Raw genomic sequence first — 19,473 nt, 5'->3', positions numbered from 1 at the left:
ATTTTATATTAGAAGAAAAAGAATGTAGCAACCAATACAATTAGTTAATTGCTAATTTCATTATTATTAATTAAACCGCCATATGAAAGCTACTTGCTACCTGACCAATTGTAAGTTACATATCCGTCCATATAATCAAATGTTAAGTATTGGATTTCGTATTGGACTTGTTCATTAACAGCGACACTAATAAGTAGTATTATATAATGTCATGTGTACCAATTCAATAATACCGTCAGCTTAAACTGCTGCTTGGCTCCAATCACCGGAATCCAGACGCCAGGCCACCTCCACGCACTCAAAAATAATTACATAGCAGTAAAAACACAAGAAGATCAGCAAGCAAGTAGGAATCATCATCATGATCCATTATGCGTTGTTGGAGAGATTAAAGCGGCTTGGAATAGGGCTGTAATCGAATCGAACTGTTCTCGAGCACGCGTGAGAGATTTAAAGTACGAAAATAGTCTGGACTTTGGAATTGTGAGCTCTCGGCCTCACGTGGTGGCACGGCCTCAGTCATTTGTAGTGGATTTGATTCTTGATCATCAAATCAAATCAAAAATAAAATAAAATAAAATAAAATATTTAGATGTTACCACAGCTAAATAGTCAAATGCTACTGCAAATTGAAAGCATCTCTTGTTTTAATATATTCTTTTCTTGATGGAAGCTACAGCTGCTAATCCTATGCATTAAGTTACCCTTTACTGTTCCCCATATTCTGAAGAAGCATTGAATTTTACCTTTTAAACAGGTTATGTGAAGGACAAAAAAAATATTTTTTATAAATTGTAAGGGATGTTTTAAATAATTTTTTCTATTTAAAATTATACAAATGATTAACGATAAATTACAACGTTATTGACTATCGTTGATGTCCCCCTTCCTGTCATTCATCAGGAAACTCGATGCGACCTACCGTGGCGCTGTGCAGCTGCTGGTGCTTTCAGAATCGGCCAGCTATAGAGGAAACATAGGAACTGGAGAAGGGAACGATGGATCTTGCCGACCAATTTTCATGGGCCATGCCTGTTAACCGTATGGCCCGGGGCTATCGAAACTCCCGTTGTCATGGGCCATTAGATTTCTGAACCATCAGTTCTTCTCCTGGATTAGACATGTTTGTGTTGTCGCTTCAAGCCCAGGCTAGGTTTTTTGGATAACTCCTACCAATCTTTTTTTTTTTTTAATATAAATTTAAATATCTTATTTACCGGTGCTCTTTCAATAGAAGGTCTGAGGGCGATGAGGTTAAGGAAAGCTGTACTCGTACATCATTGCAGGCGGAAAGGATTCAGGAGTCCTCAGCAAAATTGGCAGTTAGCTTTGGAATGGGAAAACGTCCAAACACCGTGAATTAATTGCAGTCTAAAAATCAAACACCATTAATTGATTTCTTTTTTTTTTTGTAAACAATGATTCTATCCATGTTTTCTAAGCACTCAATTCGTAAAAACGAACCCATGCATGAACATAAACCTTTGTATGGCTGATCCAGCATGCAATAGCCCAATATGCTTGTAAAAAGCAAAAAATTTGCTGTTGGGTCAAAAAATAGCACAATAGCCCAACTTCACACATTCCCATAATACTTGAAGTCGAGCACAAGGGTTCTTGACCCTATAATTAGTTGTAGTCTAAAAATCCAATAAGCAACTTGTTTTGAAAAATTCCGTTTGAATTAACTGTTTTTTTGATGTATTTTTGAAATATTTTGCTGTAACGTATCCCATAACCCAACTCTTTTTTTTTTTTTAAGACCCTGACCAATTGCACCTTTGGTCTTGGTTCTAAAATTTCAAAAATTTCTGTTTTGAAAAGTGGCTAAAATGTCTCTAGATTAAAGTCAAAGTATGACATTCAGAAAAAAAAAAATTTTTGAGGGATCGAAATAAGCTAAATGCAATATTAAAGATCAACGTTAATTAGCAGAATTAAAGATCAAGATTTCAACCTGTAATTCAGAAAACAATTCAATGGTTTGGATCGTTTTTCTATAATTTTGTGCCTATGCACAAGGACCATGAAGTTCTGCGACTGCGTCTAAAACCAAGAAAGGAAAAACAAACAAAGCCAACAAAAGAAGAAGATTACATGAACTGATTAATATTCTTGCAAAGTATTTTTGTCCCTTTGGTTAGAAAGAAGCCACAAAAGCAAATGATATGGAGGAAGGATGAAATCGCAAAAACTTACATGGTATTAAGTTATGAGTAAATATTTATACACTGACAGTAATGTAAACACTTTTACCGTTTGATTCATGATATGTGTGCAAAAGTTGAATTTCAAATTCAAATTTTGTATAGTTATCATCCATCTAATGCTGACAGTTCAGTGTAGGAAAGATTAATCCTTAAGTTATTATATGGTACTTAAAGCAGATTGCGACGACATTTGTTTTAGAGGTTAATTTTATATATACTGACTGTGTATATAAATAAGATTAATTTTTATTTAAAATGAAAGATTAATTTTATTCTCAACAATGTAAAGAACACATTTTTTTTTAAAAAAAAAGGTAATAGTGGAAGCTGTAATGAAGACTAAAAGCTTTAAAATTTTTAACATGTTGATGAAAATGCCACAGCCTTTGATTACTTTTAGGGTAACCGACACTTTCAACATCCTCCCGATAGTTAGTAGAGTTTCTCATTTAGCCAATCTTAAAATATACGCCAAAGAGTTAACATCTGTAACTGTCAACGAACAAGTAATCCTCAACTACACAAAGATTAATCCACAAGGTCCACTGAAAAACACACTTGTGTAAACAAAAATTGCAATATCAAAAGAAAATTTAAACAAATTAATGGCTGATAATATCAAAAGTGGCGACCAGCATAATTAGCCCCCTAAACAAATAATTTGCTACTAGTACTTCACATAGGATGATGAGAATCTGGAAAACATGCAGGAAGGTAAAAGGAATAGATTCACTGGATTGGGATGATTTGCGAAAAAATAAATTGTTTGCGTCATAAACACAAATTTCAATACATCTTTTTATCTTCCCAATCACTTTTTTTATCTCGCATACATCACATCACAAAAAGTGTTACAGTAATTATCTCAAATAAATATTTCAAATAAACTTCTATCCAGACACACTATAGGCCAATAATAAACAGAAACTCTTTTTTGTGACTCTTTTAAATTATAGGCTAGTTAATTTGTCAATTTACCATTATGTCCATATTTAATGTTAGTTTATTAATTTATTGTTATGCTCATATTTAATTTACATACAAGTCCACCTATGCAAATCACGACATTTTAAACAATGAATACAAATAAAGAAATTTTTAAAATTAAATAGGCAGATCATCTTTAGTTACTTATTCTATTAGTAAGCACTCCAACACAACACTAAACTTGGGAGGGAATATGAGGAAAGTACTTAACAAAAATTAATGATTACGTTAACTATACATTTTTTAATCCTTGGAATGGAAATGAGGCTATTATCATTATGGGATAGGAGGGGGTAAGAATTACTATAATACAATGTATATAAGAAAAAGAAAGAATAATTTTTAAAAAAATATTGTTATTTGCACATTCACTATTTATTATATCATATAATCTAAAAAATAAAAATTATATAATAAAAATGATAGTGGGAATATAAATAACAAAAAAAAAAAAGAATAGTGTAAATAAATATTTCCCTAATTTTGAAACAGTAGTGTCTAATCATTTTGAATCCGGATCTGTGAGACGAGTCGGTCGGACGCCAAATCCATTTTAAATTCGGACACATTCCTCCTCTGTGTCACACTTTAAGACATACTTCCCAAGCATCGACCCCTCCCCCCCGGCCCGTTCCGTTCCTCTTCCCTGCGTCTCCAGTCCCGGTCCTTCCCCCACTGTCACTCCTCTATTTACAGAGAAAGGGAACTATACTCAATAAAATGCGCACTTCTCGCTGTTGGTAGAAAAGGATTGATTTTTACAGTCCCATATGTAGAAAGAGAGACTTAATTGCGGTTAGAAAATCTCTCAGGACCTGGGGCTGGGGCTACAAAAGCTCTAATTTTTCAAATTGGGTTCTGAGATTTTTAGGGTTTTTCTAATTGAGGAGTTTGAGAAGCTGAGATGGCATATATACCCGTGAAAAATCTTCTCTGTAAATAATTTGGAGTTCGGGAATTTTTTTTCTGCTTGTAAAAAATTGTTTCTGTTGTTGTATTAGTTTTTTTAGGGTTTTGATAATGGATGGTAGGAGAATAACGGCGAGTCCCCGGCCGTGCTCTGGACGGCGAGTGGTGGCCAAGAAGCGCCCTCGCGGAGGGATGGATGGTTTTGTGAACAGCGTTAAGAAGCTTCAAAGGCGGGAGATTTCCTCCCGGCGTGACCGTGCTTTCAGTATGAGTGATGCCCAAGAACGGTTTCGGAACATTCGATTACAGGTCCGGATTTTATTTTGTCCCCTTTATGGGCCTCTTTTTTTTTTTCTTTAAAGTTTTATGGAGATTTAAATTTAGTTTGTGCTGGTATAGAATCATCTGCATCATTTTAAGTGCTTCTTGCCCAGGAAAATGTGTGTGAATTTTGTTCTTAGGTTTAATAACTTTGGTACGACTGATGAAGTTGGAGTTTTTATTACTTGATTGATCTTTCTTCCTGGGAATTTTTTGGGATAATCCCGCTGTTGATCTCCCTTAAATTTGCTGTTAACTATGTTCAATGCTTCTGTTCATTATACATTTTATCTGAAATTAATTTTTTTTTAAATTTTAGAATTAGCACAAATTGTAGGTCTGATTGAGCTGTAAACTAGTAACGCATGTGAAATTGTTACTGAAACTTGTGGGTTATGGAGTTTGATTGATATTTTGGAGGAGATTGAGGGAAGCCCTAGTGCTGATCTTGTACTTTTGTGCCTTAGTTGTTATCTTTAAATTTAGGCGGGCTTTTAAAATCATCTGACTGTTTGAAAGTACTAGATTATATAAACCAAAAAGGAAGTTTTCTGAAAAGAATTGCGTGTTATGCGTTACTGGCGATATAGACACAGATAAAGAGATGTGTCAGCTGTCATATTTACCATTCAGGGCTATGATTCTTATTGCCTATCATCAATCGTATTATGATGTTGTTGTATTGGTTGGGTCATTTGTCTGAAGTAAAAGCAAGTTGGTGTTCCTGTCACGTGGAAGCGTTGATTTGATGTCTAAACACGTGTCTACCTAGATTGACAGCTGGAACTTTAGATGCATATCGGATCGCTTTTCTTTTTATTCAGGGGAGTCATTTCTATTTTGGATTTCTTCATGATTCAATTTAAAACTATTAGTACATTCATTTTCCATATATTGGGGTAGTATTTGTCTGTTAATAAATTTTCCTTGTGATGATTAACTTGGTATATATTTTCAACAGGAGGAATATGATACCCATGATCCGAAGGGACAGTGTTCTGTGGTACTTCCATTTCTTCGGAAACGATCAAAAATAATAGAAATAGTAGCTGCTCGTGATATTGTTTTTGCTCTTGCACAATCTGGTGTTTGTGCAGCATTTAGTCGTGGTATGCCATTTGGAATCAAAGATTATTTTGTGAATTGTATTCTTTGCACTGTTTTCTGCACCCTTTTGTTGAAACTTATACAGTTGAATTGATGGGTGCAGAGACTAACGAGAGGATATGCTTTTTGAATGTCAGCCCTGATGAGGTTATAAGAAGCTTGTTTTATAATAAAAACAACGATTCACTTATCACTGTTTCAGTTTATGCTTCAGATAATTTCAGCTCACTCAAGTGCAGAACTACAAGGATTGAGTATGAATTCTATCACTTGCTTGCAAAAGCCTTCTTTTTGTCCTGCACTGTTTTTGTAACTGACACACACACTCCTACACCTTATATCAGATACATCCGAAGGGGTAAACCAGATGCTGGTTTCCCTCTTTTTGAGTCAGAGTCATTGAAATGGCCCGGTTTTGTGGAATTTGATGATGTTAATGGGAAGGTTCTCACATATTCTGCACAGGATAGGTAGTTGTTGAATACCATCCAGTTGGTTACTTATAATTCATTAGCAAGAGTTGTCAACGGTACTGAAGTTGTTTCGGTCATGATTTCTTAATCAGCATATACAAAGTTTTTGACTTGAAGAACTACACGATGCTGTACTCAATATCAGATAAGAATGTTCAAGAGATTAAAATCAGGTAATTTGTCTAATTCTTGATGTTGCATTGACCAGTAGATTGTTTGCAATGCCCTATGCTGGCACCTGTAAAGGATAACAAGTGGAGTTTTGTGTTACAAATTTTGTGTTTAGTTCTTGGATCAGTTATTTTTATTTGCCTGGATTGGCATGTTACCTGCTGTGCAGATTGTTAGAATGTAATTGATCTTGTTCTTTGTCTTGGGATAACAGTCCTGGAATCATGTTATTGATATTTACCAAAGCCTGTGGTCATGTTCCGCTGCAAATTCTGTCAATTGAGGATGGGACTGTTCTCAAATCTTTTAACCATCTCCTTCATCGGAACAAAAAGGTGGATTTCATTGAACAGTTCAATGAAAAGCTTCTTGTCAAGCAGGAAAATGAGAATCTCCAGATTCTCGACGTAAGTGTTTGATACAATCTTGTGATGCCTTTTTATCTGTTAGCAGCCAAACTCAGACAACTATCTTTTGTAGGTCCGCAATTCTGAGTTAACTGAAGTTAGCAGAACTGAATTCATGACCCCATCAGCATTCATATTTCTGTATGAAAACCAGTTGTTCTTGACATTCAGAAATCGTACTGTGGCTGTTTGGAATTTCCGTGGTGAGCTGGTTACCTCGTTTGAGGATCATCTGTTGTGGCATCCGGACTGCAACACTAATAATATTTACATCACCAGTGATCAGGACCTAATTATTTCTTATTGCAAAGCTGATTCTGATGATCCATTATCAGAAGGAAATGGTATGTTTTTTGTGGGAATTGGATGATTTTGAATGGTTCTATTAATAAGAATTGAATTTATTGGTTGCGCATGCAAACTGTTTATTGTGTCCAAAAAGCGATGTTTGCCGAGTTACAGTTGCATCTAACATCTATTGATTTCTATATGGTGGCCTGCAGCAGGTTCGATCAATATCAGCAACATTCTGACAGGAAAATGCCTTGCTAAAATAAAAGTAAGCAACAGCTCTCCCCTGGACGACTGCTGTTGCAGTTCTAGTTGTGGTGGGAGAAGTTGCAATTCGCAGAAACGGGTCCAAGCTGCTAAAGTAAGGAGCACAGTTGCAGAGGCACTGGAAGACATTACTGCCCTTTTCTACGATGAAGAGCGCAATGAGATTTATACTGGAAATAGGCTTGGCCTGGTCCATGTGTGGTCAAACTAGGGTGATCTGATGTTTGTACCAGGCACCCATGTTTGCTTGGTTCTTCTCCATATGGCCAGTTCATTTTGCACCCCGCATTGCTAGAGTTGGCTGGGACTCTTGTATCATTAGAGAAGCATTTCAAGTGGTTTAGCTTTCTTTTTATTTTCTTCTGTTTTATGTGACCATTTAGCTCTTTATGTTATCCCTCAAAAGCGGGGATACTCTATCATGTCATAATTTTCCCGTATTGTGTTCTTGAATTGCTCATTTTGAGCAGGAAACCAGTTTTTGTCCTGTAGATGCAGCTTGAATCTAGGGTTGTCGGAATGATGTATGTGGGTATTGAATTGACAAGCAGCTGTTTGTTGATATATGTATTGCATGGTGATCCATTTGGTTTAACCTGAATATGATGCTCTCCAGCTCCACTTTAGCTGCTTCCCTTCACCTCTTGTCACCCAAGGAAATATGGCGTGGTGTTAATTGGTATCATCATATGGATGACTTTGTAGTTGGTTGGGACAAAGCTGCTTCCTCCATTTCTGTAATTGGTCGGATGTGCATGTGCCGTGCTACCTAAAACCTAGCAGGGTTAATTCTAATAAACTCGCTTGAACCAGCACTTTCCCTATTCTATCACAACATTCCCAATCAAATGCAATTGGGTTGAATAACTCATTTTATGTCTGATTGAGTTACAAGGTTACCTATTATCTACCATTAATCTTGGCTACTCTTGGTTACAGATAGTTAGATTTTTAGGATCTTGAAATTTGTCATTAGAAAAATTTAGGAAGTTTACCTGAAGAAGATGATAGCTCCCCATTGTCTAGTTTTTATGTGGTTGCAGATGTTAGCGATGTGCGAATATCCAGATTTTCTTCAGGAATTGGTTCACGATAATCATGAATGTGTCTCATTTTCTACTCTGTTTATGAATCTGAGTCATTGCCACTCTATTTCGAAAGCGTATTTTTGCAAAAGGAGATGCGGCTTAAAGCACTTCTCCTTGTGACAAACATATTGGTGAGATTGTCATATTATCAGCATATGCATATGTTACCCTTGAATTGTTACTCGAGATTCGAAAGTCCCTCCCAGACGACATAAGTTCTAATCTTACCATCTTATAAGCCTCTAAAAGTAGTTAGTTTGGGCCAAAAAGAGTGTGTGATTTGCCTACATTCGAAAGGGGAAATAGTTTTAAGTACTGGTTGAATTTCAATATCAACATTTTTTTTGAGCTATCACTTCCATGTTTCCAATTTCATCATAACGTAATAGAGATGAAAGTCTCTGAATTTTGTTATGCAGATGCTTGAGGGACGAAATGACAAAGAAAAAAAAAAAAGGGGACCCATCAATGAAATGTTGCTTCAAGATTTTCCAACCCTTCTTCCCACAATCACCTTCCAAGGCAAGATTGCAGACACCAAGTATAACCCACTTCGACATAATATGTTTTCCTTTGAGTGTCCTTGTATACATGGCTGCGAAAACGGGCATCGGGACCCCAATCTTCACGGCCTTCTGGCAAACAAAAAGAAAAAAAAATCATGAATTGTCACCTCATACTATTAACTGTTGCCAACAATTCAGCAACTACCACCAAAGTTTGGCAAATTTTCTCCAAATTTTTTTTATATTTTTCAATTACCTATTTACTTGCATATGTATCAAATTGTTACAGTATATTTTTCTACAAAAAATAGCAAATCCAGACAGGCTATTAGACCCGTGCTGGGGTGATTCGACTGATTTCCACTCGAGATTTTTACTCCAGGGTCTCTGGTTCGAGTCCCAGTTGTTACTGTCCTGGGCATCGGTCAGGCACGCTCTGCTTGGGTACTATAGGATTAATCGCGTGTAGATTCGAATACCTACAGTGTCGAAAAAAAAGAAAAGACAGGCTATTAGATTCTGCAAATCTATAGCATACACGTATTTGTCTTAAAATTAATATTCGTCACTATTTATTGCTTTAGGAAGGAGAATGTGACCTAAACATATAACTAGTGGCCTTGGCAACAGAAGCGATCAGTTATTATAGTGAAAGCTAATGCGGAATGCCGTATTCATATGTCCATTGAGTAGCTTACTCAATTCCAATTTATCAGATGAAAAATTATAGTAATAACAACTAGGAGGAATGAATGAATATGAAATACAACTTAAATTGTATAAAATGGACCGATTGAATGAAGAGTTTGTATTCTTTAATATATCCTGCTCCTGAACTAGGGGTGAAGTTTACAACTTGTGGCTCCTTCAGTTTGCATTTAATTCTTCATTTTTAACTTAAAATTTTTTGGGCTTAGACTTGAATACTTGATGAACATTTGTATTTGCGTCCTATAAATAATTGGTACTAACGAGTAATAAGTAATAACACCAATCTTGTTAAATCTTTTGGGTTAGGTTTCATGTTCATTGTATGGGATTTCAAAGGCAGTGGCTTTCTTAATCGATAGATTCTTTATGCCATGGAGGTAGTATTATTTTTCATAGGTGACAAAACATCGGCTCCAACCAACTACTTCTACATTAGTTGGCTCCCATTTATCTTGTGGGATGGGAGGTCAAGGGTTCATATCTTACATTCCATCTATCAAAATTGTCATTTAATGTGATTTCTCTTAGATTCATATGGTATAGTCCGATGGTGGTTCAATCCCCGTCGATTCTCTGTAACCTTATTGGATTACCTCCCTTAATATAGGTTAGGTTCATATGGTATAGTCCGATAGTGGTTCAATTCCCATCGATTCGTCGTAACCCTATTAGGTCACCTCCCCTAATATAGGTTAGAGTAAGATTAAAAGTATGAATATGTAGATTAAGCACCCATATGACCTAATGGTGATTCAATTCCCATCGATTCCTCTTAATATAGATTAGAGTAGGATTAGAAGTAGGAGTATGTGTAGATGGTGAGAATAAACTTAAGAGGGTTGTCTCCCTCAGTAAAGGTCAGAGTAGGACTGAGAGTAGAAATAGGTGCAGATGGTGACAACAAGCACTCATATGGTCCGATGGTAGTTCAGTTCCTTCGGTTCCCGCGACCCTGTTAGATCACCTCCTCTAGCATAGGTTATAGTAGAACTAGGGGTAGGAGTAAGTGTAGATGGTGATAATAGAAAAAAAAAAAAAGCATTGGCTCCGTACATTTGGATTTCTTTTTGTGAACTCAAATTTTTTTAAAAAAAAAAAATTCAGTGCTTTTTCAATCAAAATTTTTTTTTTAATCAATCACACGCTATTTCAATAGAATTCATTGTAGTGAAATCTGTCTAGAGACATAGGAGATTATTTGAGATAATTTTTTGAAAAAATACTATAACATTTTTTTTAATGTGATGTATGTGAGATAAAAAGATTATTAAAAAATGTGTTGATAATGTAAACAAAATAGTACACGTAAATAATGTATAAATAAGATGGAAATCAAACAAATCTAGACGGGGTTTATTTTTACATGTATATAATCAGTTCTCCGGGTGGAAGCTGGAAAGGGAGCATGAAAAGGAGAAGAGAAAAGAAAACCCAGAGGGAAGGATTAGATAGTGTGAGATTTCGAGTTTAGTTGTAAAAGATTCAGCCCCACAAACCTCATGGATAGACGCGCAAACACATCCTCTGATCCTCTTCCTCTTAGATCAAATCAAAGAATACTGCTAATATGGAATCGGAGATATTTTAAAATGTTTGAAATCACTTTGGTTTCCCGATCTCCCCCACACCCCACTCCCCATTAACGAAAATAATTGCTGGGTACAAACCATTTGATGATGGATTATGATGACGATGACGATACGACTAATATGTAATAATAATAATAATAATTTATCTGTCGTTATCGGGAAGACGCTCTTTCATGCAAACGTCTTTATATTTCACAACAAACAAACTTAATAATAAAAGCATGATAATCATCACTTAATCACGTTTCTCTTGATTTCTCCTATTGCTTTCATTGACTTTCTCTCTACGTGGCTTTGCACCTCTGATTAATCTGGTCAATTTTCACTCCATACCCAAAACATCAGCGCTGTAGCTGTATTATCATGTAATCCACCATGCTAAGCATGCATTAGCGACCCACCGACATCCCCCAAAAAAAAAAAAAAAAAGGGTTTGCAATGAGGACAAATTTTAGTTCTCCAAAAACAAATCGAGATTAAAAAGTCACACAAAAAAGGACTGAGAATAATTTGCCTTGCTTTGATTGCAAATTAAACATATTTTTTAAATTATTTTTTATTTTAAATATATCAAATCGTTATAATACATTTTTCAACGAATGCAGATTCCTAGTAAGGGGTAATTGGAGGTTGATTGAAGAGGTAGACGACTACTCTAGGCTGTTCATTTTTGTTTGTGGGATTAACTAAGCATCGTGGCCTTGTTTGGGCAGCCATTTTCTGTCGAAAAATTGCGTCGTTGTCCGTGATCACATTTCACTATTATTATTTTTTTTTACATACATCAAATCGCTACAGTAATTTTTTTACAAAAAAAATCCTAAAATATACAATCCAAACACAATACTACTACATCTTGTAATTGTTGCAGGTGATTAGGAATGCGCTATTCCGGGCTGCTGACCTATTTAGTTCTGAGCTTGACACCAACTCTCGCCGTCATTAATTAAACAAATTCTAGCATTAAGTGTTCGTTCTCATTAGGTTTTGATTTTGGATTATTAATTTTTTTAAAGTTTTCGTTCAAATTTTTATCTTACAATTATATGCTTCTTTAATCACTAGAAGATTAAAAATTTGAAAGAGTTGTTTATTTGATTTTTTTTTTAATTTGCAAAGTTCAGAACAAACGAAAATAATAAGAATACATTTATTTACTTCGTGACGCGCCTCCGGTTGTTGGGTGCAACAAACACTAGAAGGATTTGATCATAAAAACGGTGGTCCCTTTTTTTTTTTTTTTGGCCTTTGTTGTTAAATTCTCATTCACGCTACCAATTCTCCGACCACTCTCTCTCTCTCTCTGCGCTTTTCTCCTTTTCCTGTCTTTCTCTCTCACACACTCCAAGGTGTTTCCTTTTTTTTTTTTTTGGGTTAAATCTTTTTCCCCCTTCCTTTCTCACCTCACAGTACACTCACTCACACAGTCACTCCACTCTTCAGTCTCCCTTCCCTTCCATCTCCGTTAGTATTATATTTAATCCACAGTACAAACACTTTTTGGTTAAAGATTTGAAATCTCCATTCATCCATTTGAGATCTCCTGCACCAACAACAGAAACTACCTCCTCGGCCTCCTCCTTCGCAGTCTCATTTCTCCTTTTGTTTTTTCTTTTTTCATTCCGAGCTTTACTGTTGATCTCCAACTGTAGTAAGTCTTCACTCTCTCTCTCTCTCTTTTTTTTTTCCCCTCCTTATATTTTATCATCTGGGATGTGGCTGCTTTCATTAGTTTGTTGTAGTACTCGAAGGTGCATGTGGAAAATATATGACGAGTTCAATCCCATGCTTGAGATTTGACCTTTTGCTATTGCCTTCACATTTAGCTTAAAAACTGCGACTTTTCTGTCGGTGGGTTCGCACGATGTTTGCTGTTTCCTGATAAAGTTTGGTTTTTTCCTGAAGCTAGATCTGATCTTCATTCGTGGTTTTTGCTACCATTTGTTTATCAATCGCATTTTCTTGCTAATATATCTACTCATTTTACTGATGAATGACTGAATGTGTAAAGAAAAAGAAATAATTCACTAATTTGACTGATATTTCCCCGTATAAATATATGTTCGGGTATTGCTGGTAGATTACAAATTTTAAAATATTAAAAAAAAAACTTAACATTTATTTTTGGGAGCTTAGTTTCTGCTGTTTCTTGCTTTGATAATGCATTATAGTATTACTTTTCTTCCTTCTCACTTCTCACTGGTCTCTGTTTGAGTTACTTTCATGCAGTGAAATTGTTTGGTAATGGTCTTTGTATATTGTACTTTAGTGCGATGGAGGTAAGGTTGGGGTTGCTGAATGCTTAGCTATTCTCCTGATTCCAGGTTTGTGGATTTTATCTATGTGCACCGTGCACGCTTATTTAAAGAGTCAAGTGAGAGGAGGATAATCTAGTGGTTTCCAAATCTAATCTTTATGAATTGTTCTTTTTCCTCCTTCCTTCCGTCAGGTTCTTGGGCATCTGATTTAACCCGGCTAAGATGGAGAAAGGGGTAGATGCCAATATCCTGCTTGATTTCATTGAATTTCAGATTTTCCCAAGCCAGAACAGGTACAATTTGATCACTTTCTGATCGCTATATTTTATTGGAGGGCATTTTTGTCCTTGGATGAGAATGACCTTGTTCTAGAGCTTTCATTATCAATGTTTGCTGGCTTATTGTTTTTGAAATTCATGATGATCTTATGCTAGTTAGGACTGTCAAGGTGATTTTTTTATTTCAGAGTATTTATGAGTCTGGTGTAGAATATTTAGGACAAATAAATTGGTAGCATCAGATATTTATATTTTAAATTCAAAAGAGGCAAAGGGATGGGTTTATACCATCATTCATTGAAACCAAGCTTAGAAAATTATAGTTGTGTCTGGTGAAGCAAATGGAGACTGCTAATAATGTCTGATAAGATTATAATATTTGTGCACGATAGACTGAACAGAAACCAAAACCAACTAGTGTAATGAATGGATCCATTAATTTGCAATACAAATCTTTTTCTGCCATTACTACTGAACAATTTCTTTTTTCCTTCATTCTCTAGTCTCTGGGCACTGATGCTTCTGGACATGGTATAACAGTTATCTTCAATACATATTCCACTGCATAGTCAGAGAATTAAATGCTTGATGAATCTTCTACTAGGACTAATGAGCTATATAATGATGATATATTAACTTAGCTTTTGGGATAAAGCAAGGTTTTCTATAGAGTGAAATTCCTTGGCTCTGTTTTTTACTTGGATAAACTTTTACAGGTACGAGGCATGCGTATGCCGGGGGAAAAAAATAGAAACAGTAACATCTGCAATTCTTGAGCCATTGTTGCTGCATTCCGCTACTATCAAAGCATTGCATTCAGAAGGATTTGATGCCAAATATAAACTCATAGCACCTGAAGATCGTAATTCTTCCAGATGGTTCAGAAAGTCCACATTAATGAGGTTCATAACCGCTAGTATTTTGAGCTTCATTTCTGCTTTCTTAGGGAAAAACGAAGGATGTGCTCCTTTTCATTTACTATGACTTGTACATTGTCAGATTCTTGCAAGTTATTGGTTCATCAGAAGTAACATACGCAACTGATACTGTAAAAGATGAGATATCTCAGCTAGAGGAGGCCCGGAAATTTCACCTTTCATTGTATTCAAAGGTATTTTGTTTCCATCAGTGAAACTAATCTCTGGAGCTTGTTTTCAGAACAATAATGTTTGTTCCTTTTCAGGGTCCTCAAAATCATCTTGAGACTGGGAATGCAGGTTAGTTTTGTTCATTACGTCTTTCTTTGCGGTTTTGAAAGCTCAATGGGTTGCTGTGTCCCAGACTGAATTGGATTTGGGTGTAGGGACTTTCAGGGTTTTATTTTACCATGGTCTCGTTTTCTGATGTTTAAAGCCCACCAATGACCAAACCTTGAGCCTTGCTTCTTATTACATAATTGAATATGCTAGTTTTATGCTATTGGAAATAACAATTACTTTCAGCTTAGCTTTGATGTCTACACCAACTGTTCACAAAGCAGTGGTAGGAGCTTGCCCTGAGGCAGCAGTTGCCTGGGCGCCTCAATGAGCTAGTGTAACATTTAGATGGGTTCTATTCAATCCTCTGGGTTGAATACTTTGATATGGCTTTCCAATATTATGTCTTCAATGTTGATAATATGCTCTTCCTGCCTTATTGGTATCATGGTGGATGAGAAAATGCTATTTGTATCTCCTGACCTCCTCTCACCCACAACTTCATCCTAATTCTACCAGACACTAAATAACAGTTCCTGTTTTTGACAGGCAATTCTTCCAACAACAATGCATCAATCCCGAAAGTAATGGTTCTCTTCCATTCACTGTGTTCTTTATTCAAGTTTTAATTGAGAAGCCTGAATATATTTTGTACATGGTAGCTGATCTAATCAATGGTGTCTCAACAGGCTGGAATTAGCTCTCCGTCATCAGATGATTCCAAGTACATTCTGTAACTTCTCAGTTTTCAATGAGAATATGTTTGGCTTCTAACATGTCTATTAACATGCATATTGTCAAACAGAAATGAATTGCTGCATGCTATAGATATGAGACTTTCTGCCCTAAGAGGGGAATTAGCTACTGCATTTGCCCAATCAGCTAGGGCTACATGCTCCAATGAGGAGATGGATGACTTGGAAAAGTTCTCTCATCATTTTGGAGCCACAGACTTGAGGTATTTAAGCTTTTATTCATGCTGCTTAGTGATGTGATATTTGAGAATATGTATTAAGTACTCATCTTTATTCCAGGGATTCTTTGTGCAAACTCCTGGAGTTGAGCGAAGAGAATAGTCGAGATGAGATTCCAAGTGGCAGTCAGCTTTCTTCTAAAAGAAATTTAGAGAGGCACAGAATCAATAATAAGCAGGAGAATAATAAGAACTGCAACCAACCACAGTCAGATACTCCTGTAAAGTATAGTGCTTCTCCAGCAAAAGCTGCACAGATTGAGAGAGAGAGCTCCTCTGAAAGTGGAGAATTGTCTTGCTCAGGTGATGAGGAGCAACCATCCATTCAAAGAAGCCGGACTCTTATAAGATCTGCTTCACCTAGAAGATCTGCATCTCCAATGCGGAGGGTTCAAATTGGACGATCGGGATCCCGGAGATCCACTGCATTGGCTATCAAAAGCCTCAATTATTTACCTAGAGAAAGGTTAAGCTGTCAAAAAGATGCAGCTACAGAGAGTAGCGATGAGGAAGCATCTGAGCAACCATCAAAAAGATCCGAGAGTAATGTAAATAGAATCAGTGTGCAAGATGCAATCAGTCTTTTTGAAAGCAAGCAAAGAGACCAAACAGTGGATATCCAGAAGACAAAGTCATTGTTAAATGTCAAGGTTGGTGCAAATAAATCTGTATTGAGAAGATGGAGTGCTGGTGCAGGTGAAAATTTTTCTGAAGATCCCCAAAGTACTAACTCAGATAATGCTGTTGCCTTACCTTCAGATGGTGTGGAAAACACCGGAATCGCAAATGAGTTGCCAGAAGAAAAAGCTGAGCATGATCTTCCTTCTGAGGATGATGCAGTTCGGCCTGCTGAATTGGGTATTAAGCCAGACTCTCCTGAACAAGGATTGCCTGATGCAGCTTGCATTCAGGAGAATGCTGTCTGTAGTCAAACAGCAGAAATTAGTGAAAATTTAATGGACTCAGCTGAATGGAGTCGACAGAAGGAAGCAGAACTTAACCAGTTGCTAATGAAAATGATGGAAACTAATCCGGTTAAATATCGAACTGGAGCACCTGCCAATAGAAAAAGCCAGAACTTGCCAAGTGAACAGAGAGGTGGTTTCTATGACCACTACAAGGAAAAGAGGAATGAGAAACTCCGAGGAGAAACTGCTGGAAAACGAGCAGAGAAGGAAAAACAATTTAGAGTTATGCAACAAATTCTTGATGAGAGGAAAGCCGAAATGGCATCTGCAAATGGGAGTGATGCTGGTAGAAAACATAATGTGAAGCCCCAGAAATCACAGAAGACGTCATCCCCGGCAAATCACAAGAAGGAAATATCAAAACCTTCTGTTGTTAAAAAAGCTTCACCAAAAGCATCTCCTTTGCCTGCCACACGGAAATCATGGCCAACTACAGCATCACCAAGACCTACAGGTATCTCACCAGCTAAAACCCCTCCTGGGACGACTTCTGCTGGTACCACTACCCGTAGAAAATCACAACCAGCACCACCAGTTCCTCGATTGAGCCCAAAAGTAGAGAGATCACAACTCAAACCAAAGTCAGTTAAACCAAACCAGAATGACACTAACAAGGGTGTTAAAGATGCAAATGAAAAGCAGCAAGCTTTGAAAAAAATTACCAAGTCAGCAAAACCAAAACCTCAGTCTATGGATAGGGATGCTGCTTCCTCAGCAAAGCCTAGCTTCTATAACAAGGTGACCAAGAAAAGCAGTGTTGTGCCTATTGAATCAAAGCCTTTTCTCCGTAAGAATTCTGGGATAGGCTCTGGAGTTAGTCCAGTCTCGAGGGCTAAAGTACCTCCTCCGCCTGAGGACACGTTAATCGTTACAGGAGATGCTAATCAAGCTGAAGAGAATGAAATTGCTTCTAGCTCATCTGATCAGGTCATTGAACAACAGGAAGTGAACCTCGAGGTAAATAAAGATCATGCAGACATGGAATTCAACAGTCAGGTAAACCAGGAGAAATATGAGGAAATGGAAACTCCTGTTGAGGTTGCTTTTACCGAACTTGATGGTTTTCAAAACCTGACTGATGCTGATGCTGCATTAAATGCTCAAGCTACAGAAGAATCAGATATCCCTCCTACAGCCTGGGTGGAAATAGAAGAGCATGAGGAACAACCGGCTCCATTCAGTGGCAATGTTTGCCAAATTCAATCACCATCCAGTGTTGCACCAGTTGGAATCCCCAGTCCACGTGTTCGTCACTCTCTGTCTCAGATGCTGCTGGAGGAGAGCAGTGAACCTGATGTTGTTGAATGGGGCAATGCCGAGAATCCTCCTGCCATGGTCTACCAAAGAGATGTCCCCAAGGGATTGAAGAGGCTTTTGAAATTTGCTCGAAAGAGTAAAATGGACACAAATTCAACTGGCTGCTCTAGTCCATCTGTCTTTTCTGAAGGAGAGGATGATACTGACGAATCTAAATTAGTTACTAAAAGAAGTTCTGACAATTTACTGAAGAAGGCAACGCTTCATGCAAAAAATTTGGGACATCAAAACACCTCGTCACGGGACAAAAGCCTAGCTGCTCATGGGACACATGGTATTTTTATTCTTTTATTTTCTTTTTTTTCGAATGAGCTCATTCAACAATACTTCTTAGCTTTATTTTACTAATCTTTTGCGAAGCCGTGATATAAAGTCTGAATCTTTAAAAACTATAGGAACTCGGATATCAGACCAATTTTTCTTCATTTTCCAACTCCATTTGTTCCGTGCCACATATAGCTCCATACATGGCATGCATAATATAGTTCTACCTGTTGTGGTTTCTGATGCTGTTAAATGGCAATGAAAAATCTTCCAGCTCAAGCAAATATAAGCAAAACCATTGGTCATAGATTGTCTGAGAAGTTGCAGGAGGGACATATTTCTGCTCCGGTGACTTCATCAAAAGGTTGGTTCCTGTCTTTCTGTTTTATTGTTCTTCCCTTTCTTTTACCACCTCTAGTTTCTAGGACTGTCTATGTATGTGATGGTGATGTCTCTCTTAATTCTCCTTAGATTCCAATTTGCTTGCTACTTTGTTTTTCAGCAACAAGGTCATTCTTCTCTCTTTCAGCATTCAAGGGTGGCAAACAGAACGAGGTGAAGTTTCTGTGACAAGTCTGGGCTCGTACTCAATGTTAAGGTCTTTTCCATGGTTCATGCCTGAATGTGGTGTATCTAGGAACACAACTGATGTTTCTCATCCCCTCGTGGTTGGAGGAACCATTTTTTGCCGCTTTTTAGGCTGTAAAGTACCCCGTAGTGTCATACTTGAAATTGTTTGACCAGCTGAGAATTGGATTTGTTGTATTCTACATATAAATTTAGGAGCTTTTCTAGATTTTGTACGATTAGAAACCTCAAAATATTTGTAGTTTGCTGATTGAGCTGAATGGAGTCCATATATCATCTGATGTAAAATCATGTTGCAATTATTTTTTTTCCTCGACTCCTGTATCACAACTTACACATTCATCGATATCGCTAACCCTTCAAGTCACATTTTTCTTTCATCTGCATTGAATCGACTCCGAATTTCAGTGTAGATTTGCCATTGTATTGCCCTCGGGGAACCAATATTGCGGTCTACCAGGATTTAAGTAATCTTATCGTTTAAGAATCTTGACAATGAATATCAAGTTCATTGGCTTTAGTGGCAAAAACATACTTGCTCTCGTCCATGCTTCACTATTATTTTACAGAGTACAAACTTCAAATTTACATGAC

At 36.9% G+C, this 19,473-nt stretch overlaps 2 protein-coding genes across 6 annotated transcripts; both read left to right on the top strand.

Moving 5' to 3' along the window:
* The first annotated feature begins 3,805 nt into the window (after positions 1 to 3,805).
* LOC113759805 lies at positions 3,806 to 7,783 on the top strand. 2 transcript variants are annotated; one of them, XM_027302386.1, is made up of 8 exons: positions 3,806 to 4,415; positions 5,389 to 5,536; positions 5,638 to 5,788; positions 5,879 to 6,004; positions 6,100 to 6,180; positions 6,393 to 6,585; positions 6,659 to 6,929; positions 7,092 to 7,783. In XM_027302386.1, exons 1-8 carry the CDS (start codon positions 4,218 to 4,220, stop codon positions 7,352 to 7,354), a joined length of 1,431 nt encoding a protein of 476 aa, XP_027158187.1. In that variant the 5' UTR covers positions 3,806 to 4,217; the 3' UTR covers positions 7,355 to 7,783. The 2 variants fall into 2 exon arrangements, with proteins under 2 accessions (XP_027158187.1, XP_027158183.1); XM_027302382.1 differs by having other exon boundaries at positions 7,089 to 7,783.
* Positions 7,784 to 12,459: 4,676 nt separating this feature from the next.
* LOC113761919 (protein piccolo-like) lies at positions 12,460 to 19,193 on the top strand. 4 transcript variants are annotated; one of them, XM_027305125.1, is made up of 12 exons: positions 12,460 to 12,688; positions 13,307 to 13,361; positions 13,487 to 13,588; positions 14,290 to 14,475; positions 14,573 to 14,684; positions 14,757 to 14,790; positions 15,319 to 15,353; positions 15,459 to 15,493; positions 15,575 to 15,727; positions 15,804 to 18,301; positions 18,566 to 18,655; positions 18,794 to 19,193. In XM_027305125.1, exons 3-12 carry the CDS (start codon positions 13,518 to 13,520, stop codon positions 18,859 to 18,861), a joined length of 3,282 nt encoding a protein of 1,093 aa, XP_027160926.1. In that variant the 5' UTR covers positions 12,460 to 12,688; positions 13,307 to 13,361; positions 13,487 to 13,517; the 3' UTR covers positions 18,862 to 19,193. The 4 variants fall into 4 exon arrangements, with proteins under 4 accessions (XP_027160926.1, XP_027160933.1, XP_027160909.1 ...); XM_027305132.1 differs by having other exon boundaries at positions 13,267 to 13,361; positions 18,821 to 19,193; XM_027305108.1 differs by having other exon boundaries at positions 13,267 to 13,361.
* Positions 19,194 to 19,473: the final 280 nt, after the last annotated feature.

Source organism: Coffea eugenioides, chromosome 1, assembly GCF_003713205.1.
Source record: "Coffea eugenioides isolate CCC68of chromosome 1, Ceug_1.0, whole genome shotgun sequence".
Classification (NCBI taxonomy): Eukaryota; Viridiplantae; Streptophyta; class Magnoliopsida; order Gentianales; family Rubiaceae; genus Coffea; species Coffea eugenioides.
The sequence above is the reverse complement of the archived record's forward strand: the minus strand, read 5'-3'. Positions and strand labels throughout refer to the sequence as shown.